The 19046-nt window shown below is 48.7% G+C and overlaps 1 protein-coding gene across 1 annotated transcript in view; it reads right to left on the reverse strand.

The window, feature by feature from the left end:
* LOC144790701 (kazal-type serine protease inhibitor domain-containing protein 1-like) overlaps window positions 1-18166 on the reverse strand; it is a 154345-nt gene extending 136179 nt beyond the window's left edge. Inside the window, exon 1 of the mRNA XM_078665424.1 lies at window positions 17045-18166. Coding sequence (XP_078521550.1) covers window positions 17045-17498 — 454 coding nt within the window. The 5' untranslated portion in view covers window positions 17499-18166. The remainder of the gene's footprint in view (window positions 1-17044) is intronic.
* Between the last annotated feature and the right edge of the window lie 880 nt (window positions 18167-19046).

The raw sequence follows: 19046 nt of genomic DNA on the forward strand, positions 1-19046 counted from the left end.
TTTTATCACTACCACAAAACCATCTGCAAAACCCTGTGCTTAATATTGTGTTCAAACTTGTTTCTCATCATGCACAGATGCAATAGGACGCACACAAGCCGCCTCCTTTTTCACGTGAACGCATACCTGTCAACTGCCCATATTTTGAGGTGTTCAACCCATTCAATTATATTTACCCTCCTAAAAAGCAGCATCCTGCGAAAGACTTCCATGGGGTCACCCCTTTGCAAACCCGCACCACCTTCAAAACCTTTCCCTCCCTTCACTTCAATGGTACAAGCCTCGTAAACATCTGATTCGTTCTCATCAAAGGGGCTACAGGTTGTCAGATATGCAGCTGCGCAGCGGAAAAAAACGGAGAACGCTGGACAAGTGGGAATAACGCTGTCCGGGTTGCTAGCATGGATCATCACATTTCTAGAAGGTGCGTAGTGGTTACCATCGGTCCAGCAGGTGCAGTCGTATCGGGGCCCGTTGAACCCTGATCATTTCCGTCTATACTACCCCAGCAGCAGTGAAAGACTGCGTGTTCCTTGCTTGCACCTGGCTGGGCCCCAGTGGCGTCACTAGGGGGGTGCGGGGGATGCGGACCGCACCGGGAGACACCAAACATGGGGTGACACCAATCTGTCTGGTTACGCTTTGTAACACAGCTCTACAACCTCGCCTTTGCTCTGCAAGCGCACCTGCTTACAAAATACTGCAGTGCACGCCACGCACGCACCACCTACTACCCTAGTGGTAGTGGTGATGCGATGCGCAGCGGCGGCGTACCCAGTTTGTGGGTCCCAGGGCCGTCAATCTTACAGCGCTACCAATGACGGCCCTGGGACCAGCCCGCACGCTGAGCTCCTCTGACGCACGCTACCACCACGCACTGAGACTCAGTGGAAACAGTCTTGGCAGGGGAGTGCTGCTGGGCGATTTGCAGAACGCCTAGGGGTCCAGCCACCACCACAATGGAGTCTAAAGTCTAAAGTCTAGAAAAGGTAAGGACAGTTGTCCTCAGCATTTAAAACACAGTTAAAGCAGAGTTACCCCACTGCTGCTCTTCACGGTTAAGTGCCGCCATAAATGCCTCATATTTCACAGTTGAGTTTCATTTCTTCCAATTCCACTCCCTTATGAAACTAGCACAGTTGAGGCACAGAGCCGGCAGCGGACGGTATGTACGGTGCTTTAGGGTTCCCACTAAAATCCGCTAATATCGTTACCGAGAGCACAGAACAGCGGAGTAGACTGGAGTGCAGCGTTTAACAGCCTTTTTTTTTAACTCCAAGCGGGAAGGGTTTGAACATTTTGGTTGGGGTCTGATAGAACTAATAGCGTAGCAATGATGCCAGGGGCCCAGCCAGGTGCAAGCAAGGAACACGCAGTCTTTCACTGCTGCTGGGGTAGTATAGATGGAAATTATCAGGGTTCAACGGGCCCCGATACGACTGCACCTGCTGGACCGATGGTAACTACTACGCACCTTCTAGAAATGTGATGATCCATGCTAGCAACCCGGACAGGGTTATTCCCACTTGTCCAGCGTTCTCCGTTTTTTTCCGCTGCGCAGCTGCATATCTGACAACCTGTAGCCCCTTTGATGAGAATGAATCAGATGTTTACGAGGCTTGTACCATTGAAGTGAAGGGAGGGAAAGGTTTTGAAGGTGGAAGTCTTTCGCAGGATGCTGCTTTTTAGGAGGGTAAATATAATTGAATGGGTTGAACACCTCAAAATATGGGCAGGTGACAGGTTTGCGTTCACATGAAAAAGGAGGCGGCTTGTGTGCGTCCTATTGCATCTGTGCATGATGAGAAACAAGTTTGAACACAATATTAAGCACAGGGTTTTGCAGATGCTTTTGTGGTAGTGATAAAAGGGACATGCATATGCCAGCAGCCAGAGCTTAGATTCCTTGTCATCGGTCCCTTTGAGTCCATGAGTGCTGGGGGATAGGTGCCTGTTCTACTGGGAGGGTGCAAGTAAGGCTTAATATAACGTTCACTCTGGGCCTCAAATCCCATACATTTCCTCACCTGGAAACCGCCTGTGACTATCAGCCCCTGACCAATCACGTCTCTTGAGCGGGTGTGGACTGTGCCAGATTCTGCTGCTCTTTATTAATACTCACTGCTCATCAAATGCACTACACCTGGGGTGTATTTTCGCGCTCGTTTTTTACCGGTGAAGCATCAATTCTAGAAAAACAATGTGTAAATACTTCTCGTGAATGCATTTTTAATGCGTGTAAAATTACAGTCTTGATAGAATTCCGGCTCCTTATTTTATCAAGTTGTGTAACTTGAAAAAATATAAATTATGAAACCAAATTATATTTTCGTATGTTGTGAGGTCGGGATTCGAAACCATGACCTTTTCTTTGTTATATAATTCATTTAGCTCCTAGTGCTAGCTAGATCCCCCTCATTTATTAAATCTTCAGTCCGTTCCTCTGGTGTCTATTTACTATATCAGGGGTAGCCTGAAATTACGTTTATACAAATTAATATGCAGAATTCAAACTGGACGGCTTATTCTTGCTATTAAGTTTTTCAGATTCCTCATTATGTGCATGTTTTGACTTACGATTATCCTTTACAATTATTTGTTTTCCTAAACACGACCTACCATCACTGTTATGTTATTTTCGCACTCCCAGGAGTGCTCGCTATTCCTCTCATTCTCTGTACCTGGGGCTGCACCAAAGTATATTTATGTACTAATTTCTTCACCGCTAACTTATAAAAAAAAAACACTTGTCATACTTAGTAGTATTTATTTATACGCTTAAAAATATATAAACTTAAGTCTTGACACTCATTGTCTCAGGTTGTGGCCCGTATCAAATTGTTACTTATCAACTTGCAAAACTACCAATGTCTAACAACACCCTAAATGAATGTTCCATGTGATGGCAGGTCGGGAGTCGAACCTACAACCTTCCTTCTAATATATGCCTACTCCAGCTTTATATATATATGTTTCCATGTGTTGTCCTGTGCACTCCCAATCAGGTTTCTAATATAGTGGAAAGAACCATGTGCTTAATAATGTAGTTCAAGGTTATGGTTTGCATATGGCCCGTGCATGGAGCGGACACTGGCTGAGTGTTCAAGCATCATTCAGTTCACAAGCCAAGCACTGGAAGAAGGTGCTGCACTCCTTCCCCCGAGCTGGCGAAGAGCTCTCTCCCATGGCTGCCAGCCAACAAAATGTCCAACAGTAAGTACTCTTCAGAGAGTCCGATGCGCAGGGGATACCGCCAAGGTCCCCCTTGCACTGTCAGGAACCCATGTTCCTTAGCCCTTGACGGAAGGCAGGGAAAATGCCCCAGGTACCTCTGAACTGTGGGCGCGTCCCTGCCATGAAAGCGCCTAGGGTCTTGCACCACGCTCTCTTCACTCGCTTGACAAGGAGGCACCACGCACACAGCCCGTGCCCCTCACTCACGTAGACACTGCACTGAACCCTTGCGAGACTCCCAAGTAGGACTCTCGCTCCAAGTGGGATGCCAGTGTCCTGTGCAACCCGGCACCGACCTGATCCCCAAAAGCCATGCACTGCCAAAAGGCATCCTCCCGCCTAGCAGACTATCCCTCCTAAAGCTTTACGGCTCCATAGCACCCCTCCCGCTCACCTCACACAGTGTGCTGCAGCAGCGCCTCTCTCCTCTGTAATAGTCCCAAGAGAAAGAGTTTCAAGTGACACGCTCTTGAGTACCTACCACTTCCCAGCCGAATTCCTTTGCCTAATTTTTGGCTGCCTGAACCCTAGTGTCCTCTAATTATGTGCTGCCTAGTAACTTCCATGTGTGTAATCGGGGTGATTTTGCACGTGTTTTACGATTCCTAGGGGTTTAGTCTCCGAAAAGATCTAACTTCTCATGGCTGCAATATTTATTGTTGAACACAGACGGTACAGCTGAGGGTTTCATGTCTTCAATAGAAGCCAAAGGGGGGTCGCACTCGGGGGATTGGAGGTCGCTGCTGCCAGACTGAGGTCGGTATGCCCACTGCAACTGGATCCTGCGGCCATACCCAGGACTCAGAGGCGGTCCTTACTGGACAGCTGGCACGCGCCCGAGGAACCACCAGACCAACAGTGATTCTGAGGGGGTGACACCATGAGTTTTGCACTGGGTGACACCAACCCTAGTGACGCCACTGCTGGGCACCTGGCATCATTGCTACGCTATTAGTTCTATCAGACCCCAACCAACATGTTCAAACCCTTCCCGCTTGGAGTTTAAAAAAAGGCCGTTAAACGCTGCACTCCAGTCTACTCCGCTGTTCTGTGCTCTCGGTAACGATATTAGCGGATTTTAGTGGGAACCCTAAAGCACCGTACGTACCGTCCGCTGCCGGCTCTGTGCCTCGACTGTGCTAGTTTCATAAGGGAGTGGAATTGGAAGAAACGAAACTCAACTGTGAAATATGAGGCATTTATGGCGGCACTTAACAGTGAAGAGCAGCAGTGGGGTAACTCTGCTTTAACTGTGTTTTAAATGGTGAGGAGGACAACTGTCCTTACCTTTTCTAGACTTTAGACTCCATTGTGGTGGTGGCTGGGCCCCTAGGCGTTCTGCAAATCGCCCAGCAGCACTCCCCTGCCAAGACTGTTTCCACTGAGTCTCAGTGCGTGGTGGTGGCGTGCGTCAGAGGAGCTCAGCGTGTGGGCTGGTCCCAGGGCCGTCATTGGTAGCGCTGTAAGATTGACCCACAAACTGGGTACGCCGCCGCCGCGCATCGCATCACCACTACCACTAGGGTAGTAGGTGGTGCGTGCGTGGCGTGCACTGCAGTATTTTGTAAGCAGGTGCGCTTGCAGAGCAAAGGCGAGGTTGTAGAGCTGTGTTACAAAGCGTAACCAGACAGATTGGTGTCACCCCATGTTTGGTGTCACCCGGTGCAGTCTGCACCCCCCGCACCCCCTAGTGACGCCACTGGATTTCTGAGAAAGGCTCTGGCACTTTGTTTTACAAATTAAGCACTGGCCCCAGCTTGTGCTTCCAGCTTAAGAAAGGCCTTGTTGTGTACAAGAGCAGAGCTCCCTAGGCCAAATAAACACAAAATAAAAAACTAAGCAGTGGCCAAGTTAATGGGTCTCGCCTTGGTATGCTAGCAAAATGGTTATGGGTTTTTATACATTTGTTAATGCAGATATGACATAAATAGAAGAGAAAACAGACCACAACATAAATGTGGCCACCATATACATGCAATAAAAATGTTAAATTTAAAATCCGTTCACTAATATGGTGATGTTGCTGTTTTAAAAGTGATTTTATTAAGAAACAAGCCTTTCAGTTGTGGTATGATTTTACTATTAAGTTTTATAAAAAACCAACATGAAAAAAATCATCTCACAGTCAAGCACTCAAGTTGCAGGCAGTTACGATATCACAGTGTCACTTAACCCTTTATAAAAGCAACTTTGACGGATTCACCGTCTAACTGGGCACCAGAAGTGCAAGCAAAAAAGGCTGTGTAAAAAAAAAGCATTGGAAATGCAATAGGTCTCGGATTTATTTGAGTTAGAGCTAATGGCATTGTAAATGGCCATGTATTTTAGCTATGTCTTATGGAGTGTATGCATGTGGTGTGTAGTGGAATTATGTGGGTTGGATTGGAATTGTAGCAATGGTGGCATGCTGCACTTTAGATGAATATGTTTAAAAGTAAAGTGCACCATACTACGATTGCTACAATAGTTAATTGTGGATGCGTTAACAATTGATGTGTGCACTGATGGCTGGTGGTGTGTGTGCCTGTAGAAATTGTGCACTGATGGCTGGTGGTGTGTGTGCCTGGTGGAAGCGTGTACTGCCGGCTGGAGGTGTGTGTGCCAGGTGGAAGCGTGCACTGACGGCTGGTGGTGTGTGTGCCTGGTAAAAGCGTGCACAGACAGCTGGTGGTGTGTGTGCCTGGTGAAAGCGTGCACTAACGGCTGGTGTTGTGTGTGCCTGGTGGAAGCCTGCACTGACGGCTGGTGGTGTTTGTGCCCGGTGAAAGCGTGCACTGACGGCTGGTGGTGTTTGTGCCAGGTGAAAGCGTGCACTGACGGCTGGTGGTTGTGTGTGTGGTTGCGTGTGTGGTGGTGAGTGTGCGGTGGTGAGTGTGCAGTGGTGAGTGTGCGGTGGGGAGTGTTTGGTGGTGAGTGTTTGGTGGTGAGTGTGTGGTGGTGAGTGTGTGGTGGTGAGAGTGTGAGAGTGTGTGGTGGTGTGTGTGTGTGTGTGTGTGTGGTGTGGTCTTATTTGTGTGGTGTTATGTGTGTGGTGTTATGTGTGTGTGTGGTGGACTTAGTTTCAGTTTTCGTACCCTGCACACTCACACACTGCCCCTACATACTGACACACTGCTCACCCTACACACTGACACAATGTTCACCCTGCACACTCACACACTGCTCACCCTGCACACTCACACACTGTTCACCCTGGACACTCACACAATGTTCACTCTGCACACTCACACACTGCTCACCCTACACACACACACGCACACACTGCTCACCCTACAGACTCTCACCCTGCTCACCCTGCACACTCACACATTGCTCACCCTACACACACACACACTGCTCACCCTACACACTCACACACTGCTCACTTTACACACTCACACAATGTTCACCCTGCACACTCACACACTGCTCACCCTACACACTCACACAATGTTCACCCTGCACGCTCACACACTGTTAACCCTGCATACTCACACACTGCTCATCCTGCATGCTCACACACTGCTCACCCTGCACGCTCACACATTGCTCACCCTGCACGCTCACACACTGCTCACCCTGCACACTCACACACTGCTCACCCTACACATTCACACACTGCTCACCCTACGTAATGCAAAAAGACCTAGCTCTGCCCTTTGGCCTGTGTTGTAATCGTACAGTAAATTGTGAGTAGTTGCGCTTGATTGGTTGGGGTGTCCCCTCCTTGCTGCCCCCCTCACAGAGGGCGACTGCCTCCATGAAGCTCCCAAGACACGTGTTCAGCTGTTCTTTGTTTTAGCTCCTGTGTGTCAGTGCACTGTATAAGCGCACACGCATACCCTGCTCTCTCTGGAACACACACACTGCTGAGTCTCTCTCACTCTGCAGTCACTCTCACTCTGCAGTCACTCTCACTCTGCAGTCACTCTCACTCTGCAGTCACTCATGCTGTCACTCTCACTCTGCTGTAACTCATGCTGTCACTCTCACTCTGCTCTCACTCATGCTGTCACTCTTACTCTACTGTCTCTCATGCTGTCACTCTCACTCTGCTGTCACTCATACTGTCACTCTGCTGTCACTCTCACTCTGCAGTCACTCTCATTCTGCAGTCACTCTCACTCTGCCGACACTCATGCTGTCTCTCTTGTTCTGCTGTCACTCATGCTGTCACTCTCACTCTACTGTCACTCTCACTCGGCTGTTACTCATGCAGTCACTCTCACTGTGCTGTCACTCTGCAGTCACTCACTCTGCTGTCACTCTGCAGTCACTCTCACTCTGCTGTCACTCTGCAGTCACTCTCACTCTGCTGTCACTCTGCAGTCACTCTCACTCTGCTGTCACTCTGCAGTCACTCTCACTCTGCCGACACTCATGCTGTCTCTCTTGTTCTGCTGTCACTCTTGCTGTCACTCTCACTCTGCTGTCACTCTCACTCTGCTGTCACTCTGCTGTCACTCTCACTCTGCTGTCACTCATGCAGTCACTCTCACTGTGCTGTTACTCTGCAGTCACTCACTCTGCTGTCACTCTGCAGTCACTCTCACTCTGCTGCCACTCTGCAGTCACTCTCACTCTGCTGTCACTCTGCAGTCACTCTCACTCTGCTGTCACTCTGCAGTCACTCTCACTCTGCAGTCACTCTCACTCTGCAGTCACTCTGCAGTCACTCTCACTCTGCTGTCACTCTTACTCTGCAGTCACTCTGCAGTCACTCTCACTCTGCAGTCACTCTGCAGTCACTCTCACTCTGCAGTCACTCTCACTCTGCTGTCACTCTCACTCTGCTGTCACTCTCACTCTACTGTCACTCTCACTCTGCTGTCACTCTCACTCTGCTGTCACCCTCACTCTGCTGTCATTCTGCTGTCACTCATGCTGTCACTCTCACTCTGCAGTCACTCATGCTGTCACTCTCACTCTGCTGTCACTCTCTGCAGTCACTCTTACTCTGCAGTCACTCTCACTCTGCTGTCACTCATGCTGTCACTCTCACTCCGCAGTCACTCTCACTCTGCTGTCACTCTGCAGTCCCTCTCTGCAGTCACTCTCACTCTGCAGTCACTCATGCTGTCACTCTCACTCTGCTGTCACTCTCTGCAGTCACTCTCTCTCTGCAGTACCTCTCTGCAGTCACTCTCACTCTGCAGTCACTCATGCTGTCACTCTGACTCTGCTGTCACTCTCTGCAGTCACTCTCACTCTGCAGTCACTCTCTGCAGTCACTCTCACTCTGCAGTCACTCATGCTGTCACTCTCACTCTGCTGTCACTCATGCTGTCACTCTTACTCTGCAGTCACTCTCACTCTGCAGTCACTCTCACTCTGCAGTCACTCTCACATCACTCTCACTCTGCAGTCACTCTTACTCTGCTGTCAATCATGCTGTCACTCTCACTCTGCAGTCACTCCCACTCTGCAGTCACTCTCACTCTGCAGTCACTCATGCTGTCACTCTCACTCTGCAGTCACTCTCACTCTGCTGTCACTCATGCTGTCACTCTCACCTTGCAGTCACTTGAAAATAGAAGGAAAAAAAACCTGCCGTCAGCCACCAAGCAGGAAAGGGCAAATGTCTGCACCGAAACAACTGAGGGCAAGGCAATGCGTACTGATGGTTTTTAATGTAAATGACCCTTTGAGGTACACATATTTACCTAACGCAAATCAATAAAAAAACTAGTACAAAGAAGGAAATGGGTGCACCTGGCTGCTCTTTGGATTCTATAATACAGCAATCACCAGGGTTCAATAGGCCGCTGTGCCAAAGCAGCTGCTGCACCAATGCAATCTATACCTCTGCTTCAGAAACCCATCACATGGCTTGAAACTTGTCATTTTCAGGTGCGGCGGTCTTGCACATTGCCAAAGATAAGGATTTGAGAATTTGTTGAAGAACTGAAATAAGTAGGAGCGAAGCTCCATATCCACGTCTTTGGACATGAAAATAGAGGAACTGACATCAGTGTGCAGGAGTAACACTTTATGCATTTTCGAGTCATCAGTCATGATATCCTGAGATGGGATAAATCACAATGGAGATCGATGATGTCACGTGTTGGCACATAGGAACTATTGCAAGAGTTTCCAGATCCAGTCTGGTGCATGGGGAGATAAAGAAGGTGAAGAATCTGTGATTAGAAGTATTCATTAGCAGGCCAGCCAACTCACACAGTGCCCACGGGTGTCACATGATATCTGCTCTGTTCACACGGTGTCTCCCAGTGAAGAACATGCATCACCCCTATAGAAAGCGGATTCCCAGTTCATGTGAAGAGGCTTCACACTGCTAACGTGATTCTGGGGTTTTGAATTCAGTCCAGGATATTGAATGCAGCTTCAGAATCTAGGTTGCCTCTGCTATTTGTTGTTGTGGGAGGGTATACTCTTAGAGCGTTGGGCTCTAAGCCCGACTTCCTCTTCTTGGTCATGCCCGCTTAATGGTTTGCCAGGAAGTGATGAGCCCGAAGCACAACACCATCTGTCCCGAGGCTTTGACTTCTCCTTTTACACGTAAAAAAATGTGCAAAATTAGCAGGTACGCCTCACAAATAATACATGTACCCAGGAGCATTAGAATTATGCTGCAGATGATGACCAAATTATGTGACAAGAAAAAAACAATTATGCAGCATAAATCAGCACATTAATTGATAGTATTATTTCCTTATTTTGTCATATTGCCACACAGGTTAAGACTGCCTGGCAAAGGTTTCACCCCACTACTACCAGTTTAACACACAACTACATAAAAAGCAACAGAAACAGTCAACTATTGGAAAGGGCCTTTCACTGTGAGGCAACACGGGTTGCATGTTTTTGTTAACTTTTGATCCGTTTCAATTTTAAACGATTTTTTGTTAAAATCTGCAAATTATGCACCAGCACATGATGCATTATGTGAAAAAATGCTGCAGTGCAAATCCATAATTATGCGGAAAACGTCGCCGTTGCAAAATCGCATAATTCCAGTGGCCCTGATTACACACCCAATACGTTGTCAGTTGTGTTGAAAGAACAGAATGCCCGGTTTCCTAATCGCCAGATATTTTATCTGCTTTGCGCCCTTTTTACTCCGAATTAAATAAGGGCCTTCCTATTTTGTTTGTTAGGAGAAGCGCGCAGCCTTGCAGTAGTGAGCGCAGATCTGCTGAAAAAGTGAAGTGGCGGCGTGGAGCGGCCCGATGCTCACACAAGCCTCTGTTGTGCGGACCGTGCGCATCCATCTCCCTGGAAGCAAACTCTCTCCTTGGAAGCGGGGCGGGAGCGGGGATTAGGAAACCCATAAAGTTCAAGTGCTGGCTGAGGAGACGTGCGCTGGATCTGTCAGTGGCAGGCAGGCAGTGAAAGGCGACTCCGACCCATACCTCGCGAAGAACACTCTGTGAGATATAGCATTCACAAGGGGCTTCCATAAAACTAAAAGGAGAGAAAAAAACGACCCCGGCTTGTAAACTGTGGGAGGGTACGCACTTTTAAGCTAGTGCCACAGAAAGCCGGGGCCGGAACAGAAGCGTTTGTTTTAACTCTCTTTAAAACAACCTTTACAAATGATGCTCAGTATTTGTTACGAGTTGCTTTTACAGTTCCAACCTCAATCCAATCAGCAGCCTCTCGGGGGATCTCGGGACCGCCGCACATTAAACAAGCGAAGTAACTGGAGAGTGCTGAATGCACGCCCAGCATCTGGCTTCAATTACCGCTGCCCCTGACAGCTGGTAATTGATGATATATGCCCTTCTGCTGCTCGTGTCCGCACGGAATATGCAGGAAGTGGAGCAACTCTACAGCCTATGGCCTATTGCGTGCTGACTTCTAAAAAGAGAGGCATGCGAGGCCCAATTGCCATGCAGATGGCAAAAAACGAACATGAAAAATCACGAGCGCTCAGGAATGTTTGGGTAGCTTTTCGGAGACCCTGATTATAGGACTCTTGGCTCCGCCCACACTGCTTCGCAGTGTGTGACGTAGGCCCGAGCCCTAAAAAAGATGCACAATACAAAACTTAAAAAGCACACTTTGAAGAAGCTTTGTGACTGAAGTGAAATGAAATATGTGTGAACAATAAGCACAAGCTTTATGCATTCATCCAAAATGAAGGAAACCAATGGATAAAGTGGGTTGATCCAATGGTCCTGTTGTAAGCTTTGATGAGTGGCAGGAAATTGTGAATAATTATTCAACGGACCAAGAAATGAAGCCTGCTGACCAAAAGACCTCTAGGCATGTGTGTTATGTTTGACTTTTTGGGGAAAACAATAGTTTGATGAAAGAGCAAAAGCTGTCTCAAAGGCCAGGCCTAAAACCAGTCTGGGCTGCTTCATCACCAAGCATCTAGTAGGCCTTTGTGTTAAGCTGCTGAACGTGCCTTCCCCTCCCCCCATGATTGTAGGGCACTGCCCTCGCACCCTTTAATGCCTGCCACCCCTATAGAGATCAGGGAATGAGGGTGGATGCTTGCTGATAGAAAAGAATTTCCCTGAAGCACTCATGCAACATTTGCTGATGGTGCCATAGCGCATGATAAGCAAACAAATCTAGGTATTTTGTCCACTGGATGGAAAGGTGGGCTTGGGAAAGAAACTCGAGACAATACAGGCATGAATGTTGCAAGAGAATAAAGTAGTAAGGAGAGGAAGAGGTTAGGAAATAGAAATGGTAGGCGGTGGGTGCCCTGAGAGGAATCAGGCCCTATCAAAGTAAGAAATCACATTAGACTGTTGGTGAGTATAAGACAGATAGAGCAAGAGTTGGGGTTGTAAAGTGTGATGTACTTTGGTAATATATGGTGTTGAACAGCAGAATGTGGTTGTTAGATTGTATGACGAAGTGTGATGTGGCAATGTTAGATGTGGGGCGAGTTATTGTAATGTACTGTAGAATGCTGTGGTGCAGCATGGGTGGTATTGCGTGGCATTTAGTGGTATGGGATTCGTTTATGTAGTTCGGCACTGTATGATGATGGATACGGTGTTGAATGGTCTTTTATTGTCGTTTTTGTGTGGTGTAGCATGGTATGGTGTAGCATTGTATATCATGTGGTGCATTGAAACAGGATGTCAGATGGTGTGATGTCACATGGAGTGAAGTAATCTGCCATTGTGATGTGCCATGGTGAGATGTGGTGTGGTGTTCTTTGGTGCGGTGGGTGCGATGATGTTATGTTAGGTTGATTTGTAGAGCATACTATCACCCGGGAAGGTATCCTGGTGCTGAACAGGTATGTAGCCACACCTAAGGCCTAGTGGGACTACTTGAAAAGCCAAGTTTCTAGTTTCATGTAGAATTCTGTATAGTGGCAGATATGGGACCGTATTACAGGCGGTGCCCGGAGGCGCAGTGGGCATTTGCGCCCACTTTGCGCGCCCGAGGGCACTTTGGTGTTATAGAAGGGGACGCAGGCGCTTGTGCGTCCCCTTCTATAATACCGATAGCGCTGGCGCACTTAAATCGCCAACGCTATCAACAGAGGGTGTTCCCTCATTTGCATATGGGCATGCCCTATGCAAATTAGGGAATTCCTTTGAGCCTGCGGCATATTACATACGTGGGCGCAGAGTCAAAGAAGCCCTCGGGAGACGCACTGAAAGAGCGCCATTTTCAAGGTGGCGCACCGTTAGTGCGCTCCTGACAGCAGCCCTCTGCAGGGGGTAAAGGGGTCCCATGGACCCCCGAGACATCCCCTTTCAGGCGGGTGCAGTTACTGACTGCACCCGCCTGCAAGGGGATCTCTCACCCCTTTGAAAGTGCAGGTGGTAACACCTGCACTGTGAAAACACGGAGCAGCTGCTCCGTGTTTTTACATGAATGCGCTGTGCGAGTTTGCGACTACCCTGGGGGCAGCGCATACACCATAATGGGGCGCATTATCACTGCATGGCCCGGTGCACCTTTTGAAAGGTGCGCCGGGTGCAAAGTGATGATGTGTAATACGGCCCATGGAGTTTTACAGTACAAAAGGGGGTGGTGATGGACGGAGCATCTGAACCAATCAAACACTCACACCCAGTCAAAAGATCTGGGTTTGATCCATCACCGTTCTTTAGCCCACTCTGCCACCCCAGTTCATACATGGCTATATGCAAATCAGTCTGACCCTGTGCCTCATGGGAACAGTCCAGCCCGAACTGCCAAGCCATGCCTTCCCTGGACCGGAAACAAGCTTCCGAGGACTGGTTTCTGGCATTACAGCCGTCTTCAGCCCGGCTTGCTTGAATGTAAATGTAAATGTACAGGAATTTATATAGCGCAAATCACCAAGCGGTTTCTAAGCGCTTGCTTAGGGAAGCCGTCCTGGTATTCCCCTGTGAGATAACCCCGGCAGGGTATCCGCAAGGTGAAAGCCGGGCATCCCGCCGCGAGGGGCCGTTGTGGAGATTAAGCAAGCTATTGCCCAGAGTCGCAGAGTGTGAACCCGTGAATCGAGTAGGCACCGGAGCGAGAATTGTCGAGTCCATGGACATTTTAGGACTCAAGACCCTGCCGAGCCGGCAATTGAACCCTGGTCCCGGGCTGACGTCTGCTTCCAGGTCTGCCTCCTCTAACCAGTGAGCCACACTTCTGAATCCAGTGGCAAAGTGAGCAAGGGACTCACGTCTGAGCATACCTTGCCACACTTATGGCGGCCAAAGCGGTACAAAAGGGGGTGGTGATGGACGGAGCATCTGAACCAATCAAACACTCACACCCAGTCAAAAGATCTGGGTTTAATCCATCACCGTTCTTGCTCACTTTGCCACTGGATTCAAGCTAGCCCGGCGGAAGACAGCTGCAATGCCAGAAACCGGTCCTGGGAAGCTTCTTTCCGGTCCAGGGAAGGCATGGCTTGGCAGTTCGGGCTGGACTGTTCCCATGAGGCACAGGGTCAGACTGATTTGCTTATAGCCATGTCTGAACTGGGGTGGCTGAGTGAACTAAAGAATGGTGATGGATTAAACCCAGATCAGTTGACTGAAGGTGAGTATTTGATTTGTTCAAACGCTCCGTCCATCATCACCTTTTGTATCGCTTTGTTCGCCCGAAGTGTGGCAGGGTATGCTCAGACGTGAGTCCCTTGTTCACTTGGCCACTGGATTCAAGATAGCCTGGCTGATGAGGATAATGAATCCGAAACCGGTCCCAGGATGCTTGTTTCCGGTCCAGGGAAGACATGGCTTGGCAGTTCAGGCTGGACTGTTCCCATGAGGCACAGGGTCAGACTGATTTGCATATAGCCATGTCTGAACTGGGGTGGCTGAGTGAACTAAAGAATGGTGATGGGTCAAACCCAGATCAGTTGACTGGGGGTGAGTGTTTGATTTGTTCGAACGCTCTGTCCATCATCACCTTTTGTATCGCTTGGTTCGCCTTAAGTGTGGCAGGGTATGCTCAGACGTGAGTCCCTTGTTCACTTGGCAACTGGATTCAAGATAGCCTGGCTGATGAGGATTATGAATCCGAAACCGGTCCCAGGATGCTTGTTTCCGGTCCAGGGAAGACATGGCTTGGCAGTTCGGGCTGGACTGTTCCCATGAGGCACAGGGTCAGACTGATTTGCATATAGCCATGTCTGAACTGGGGTGGCTGAGTGAACTAAAGAATGGTGAGGGATTAAACCTAGATCAGTTGACTGGGGGTGAGTGTTTGATTTGTTCAAACGCTCCGTCCATCATCACCTTTGGTATCACTTTGTTCGCCCTAAGTGTGGCAGGGTATGCTCAGACGTGAGTCCCTTGTTCACTTGGCCACTGGATTTAAGATAGCCTGGCTGATGAGGATTATGAATCCGAAACCGGTCCCAGGATGCTTGTTACCGGTCCAGGGAAGACATGGCTTGGCAGTTCGGGCTGGACTGTTCCCATGAGGCACAGGGTCAGACTGATTTGCATATAGCCATGTCTGAACTGGGGTGGCGAGTGAACTAAAGAATGGTGATGGATTAAACCCAGATCAGTTGACTGGGGGCGAGTGTTTGATTTGTTCAAACGCTCCGTCCATCATCATCTTTTGTATCGCTTTGTTCGCCCTAAGTGTGGCAGGGTATGCTCAGACGTGAGTCCCTTGTTCACTTGGCCACTGGATTCAAGATAGCCTGGCTGATGAGGAATATGAATCCGAAACCGGTCCCAGGATGCTTGTTTCCGGTCCAGGGAAGACATGGCTTGGCAGTTCGGGCTGGACTGTTCCCATGAGGCACAGGGTCAGACTGATTTGCATATAGCCATGTCTGAACTGGGGTGGCTGAGTGAACTAAAGAATGGTGATGGATTAAACCCAGATCAGTTGACTGGGGCTGAGTGTTTGATTTGTTCAAAGCTCCGTCTATCATCACCTTTTGTATCGCATGGAGTTTTACAATCTGTTTATCTGGGCAGTGGTGGACGGCGTACTATTGTCTTCTAAGCTTTGAGAAAGTATGTTTATTAAATGAACACACATTTTGGTATTTAATCACAAAACCAGGTAAAACCGCCAGAAAAATAAATAAGATAAGAAGGACATTATTAACAGTTCTTCCGTAAATTATACTAAAAATATGAATTGTTCTCAACTGAAGCGCAGCAGCTGATGTGCTAGCTACACTATGTCGAGAAGCAGTTTCCTGTTTCCTGATTTGCATATGACAGCATCAGGATGTGCAGGTTTTCGCACCCCTGTTAAAGAAGTTATTGTTTGCATAAAGGACCGGAGGGTGGGTGTGCATCCCCTTGGTTACGGCTGCAGGAGGACTTCAGAATAGGCTTTAAGGTGTGAGCTGCTGGAACCCCAGCTCTTTGCCACACGTCACGTGACTCTGGATACCCTGTCTAGTAAGTGAGAGCATGTTGACGCAGCTAGGGAGGGCAGAAACAGCTGCTAGTGACCTTCAGCTAAGGAGGATATTTGGGGGCATCAAGAGACAGCGGGCAGGCAGAAATATACAATAAAAAATAACCATTGACGTCAGCGTTCTCATAAATGAAATCATTTACCCTACATCATACTGCTGAAGTGATCTAACATGAAGCAATTTTAGTTTGGAAGCAAAGCTGTCGGATAATCCTCATCTAATTGAAAAAAACAAGTTTTACAGCTAAGGCATTCCAGTTTACTCACCCAAATTAACACATACCACTGGAACCTCAAAGCTGTACCTGAGTTGCAACGGTCGTTAAGTCTCGCCAATATTTTGACAGTGTGATACTTCAGGCACATAAATCAAGGCACGGCAAAGAAAAAGAGCAAAATATAGCACAACATAACACAACGCAACATAACATATCACATTATAGCACAGCATAATACAGGCTAAAACATTCAAAAATGCGCTTCAACACCTCATCAACGGTAGCAAGCGCTATATAAATGCAAACCTGTGTTTTCCCTCTTCCGTCCCTACACCCTCCTTCTCAATCCAAATAACTGACTAACATACCCACCACTCATATTACTTTCATATTTTCACTATACTAATTCACCACTAATCCTTTAGAGGTTCCGGAGTAGCGTGCTACTCGCCGAAAAAGCGATTTGACGCCTCGTCAGGGGTAGTAAGCGCTATATAAATGCAATTACAACACAATACAGAACGGCATAACATACTATGGCATAATAATGCATGGCCTAGCAGAATACAGAAAAACGAAGCAAGGCTTTACATAGCATACCACGATGTCGTATAGCATACCGTGAGTTCCTGAGGCTGTCCTAAACAAATTTAGCTTCAAGACCAGTGCTCTGTTCTGAGATCACATCTGACATTGCCATAAGGGACTTTCAGAAGAATCTGCCCATTAAGTAATTATCTCAATTTTCCAGTTAGTAAGCCTTCTCAACACACCAGAGTGTCATCATGTGTCATACTTACCCGTCCGGCATGGTCCACTGCCCGCCATACTGAGATTCCTAGTCCCACCGGCTGCCTGCGCCGCTTCCTTGAACGCACACACATTTGCATATGTCTTGCGATTGGAGCCGCAGATGGAACGCTGGGTCCGACATGTGCAGCGAGACTGAGGTATCTCACCATGCTCCAGGCCACCAATATCCATTTTGCAGAGCAGGTTCTCCCCACAGCGGCCGTGAAGGGGCCGGCCACTATCCAAGTCACAGACCTGGCCCTCCACATTGCCACACTCCAAACAACAGTGGCAACGGTCTCGCACCAGGCCTGCTAAGCAAGCAGTGGGCTGTGGACAGAGCTCAGGCACACAGTGGCACCCCTCAAGCTCATCCATCAGCTGCCAACTAGGTTTCGAGAGGCCAGTGGTGACTCCAAGCACTGCCAGTAGGAGCAGCAGTGCCAGTCTGTGGTCCATCATGTTTGGAAAACAGCAAAGTTTGAATGGAACGTGAGAAGGCAGAAGAGGATGCCTCTGGAGCAGATCCTTCAGTGATGGGTGTAGACCTTCAATTGGCTGGTGAGCAACCTTGAGCGATGGCTGAAGGGCACGGCTTTGAATGAAGTCCAAACAACTCAGTGACGCTCGTGGGCCTTAAGTGAATGGTAAGAACCTCATGTGAAGTTGTGCCATGCAACTGAGGTCTGGAAACCTAGAATGAAGTCAAGCAACCCCAACAGAAGTCCATGAGACCCAAGTATGGTCCAGGGGCCTGCACTGCAGTTCAAGAGCCCTCAAATAAGTCAAGGAGTTCCTTCGCGGTACTCTTGACGCATAAATGAACTCTAGTAGCTTTGTGAAGTCCGGAAGCATCCAGTGAAGTCCAGGAGATGGAAGTGATGTAAAAACACCCGAGAGGCGTCAAAGGTGCATCCAAAGAAGTATAGGAGATTTGAGTGAAGTCAAGAAGTCTCCAGTCAGTTCCAAGAGTGAAACTCAAAAGACTCCAACAGAGGGCTCCCCGAGCATCAGGTGAAGCCTGTCAGCGTTGATTTAAGGTCACGCGCCCTGCGTCAATCCTGCGCACGCCGCACCTGGACTGGCAGGCGAATAAAATCTGCGTCAGACACGGCGCTGGCCTCCTCCAAAGACGCTCTTCTACGTGCGTGGATCCTCGTCGGGTGGCACGCGCGCAGTCTCTGCACGGGAGCGGAGATGTGAGGGGAGGTGGCGCTCCCTCTCAGAGAGGAAACTGTCTCCAGGCCCTCTTGCGGAATTTCACATACACCCCCGGCATCCATACTTCAAACAGAGCAGCTCCTGCTTCCAATTACTGATCTGGTGTGCCTGAGCACAAGCGGGCCCACCTGTGCACCAGAGGCCGGCCAGTCTGGGGAGAAATCCGAAGATTCATTCGCCTCGACAGGGCGCCTCTGAAAGGCTGGCACCCCCGACTAGGGTCACTCAGTCACACGCCGGGCGTCCTATCCCCACGACAGAGAAACAAACTGTGCGAGCACAAGTTCAGTAGCGGGTCACGCTGTTCGCGCGCACGTCAGTCTGTGCTCACAAGTATCCCATTGTGCACAAGCAAGTTACCAGTCCGTTCACCAGAATATAACACCGTAGTGTGCACACGCAAATGACAAGGAAATACGTCTGCTCACAATCAGATCACACAGTACTTATTCTGAAGAAGACATCGTTCACACCCATCACGTTGTGCAAGCAAAAGTACATCATCAATCTTGGTGCCCCCATAACTCACTCTCTCAATGACACCGGTCTGTGCAGACGTGCACAATTAGCTATCTGTGCTGCACAAGAAGAACGAAACTGCATTATTCTATTCACACATATATCGATTTCTTTGCAGGCAGATCTTGTTCCCAAACGAATGCAAGCACGTTGCTCTACGCACAGACTAGACACCACAAATAAATCTGTACACAAGCAGATGACACAGAATAAAATTTGATCACACCGTTCATTGACTCTGCACCAGAAAAGCACCATCTGCACATCAAA

This window comes from Lissotriton helveticus, chromosome 11, assembly GCF_964261635.1.
Source record: "Lissotriton helveticus chromosome 11, aLisHel1.1, whole genome shotgun sequence".
Taxonomy (NCBI): domain Eukaryota; kingdom Metazoa; phylum Chordata; class Amphibia; order Caudata; family Salamandridae; genus Lissotriton; species Lissotriton helveticus.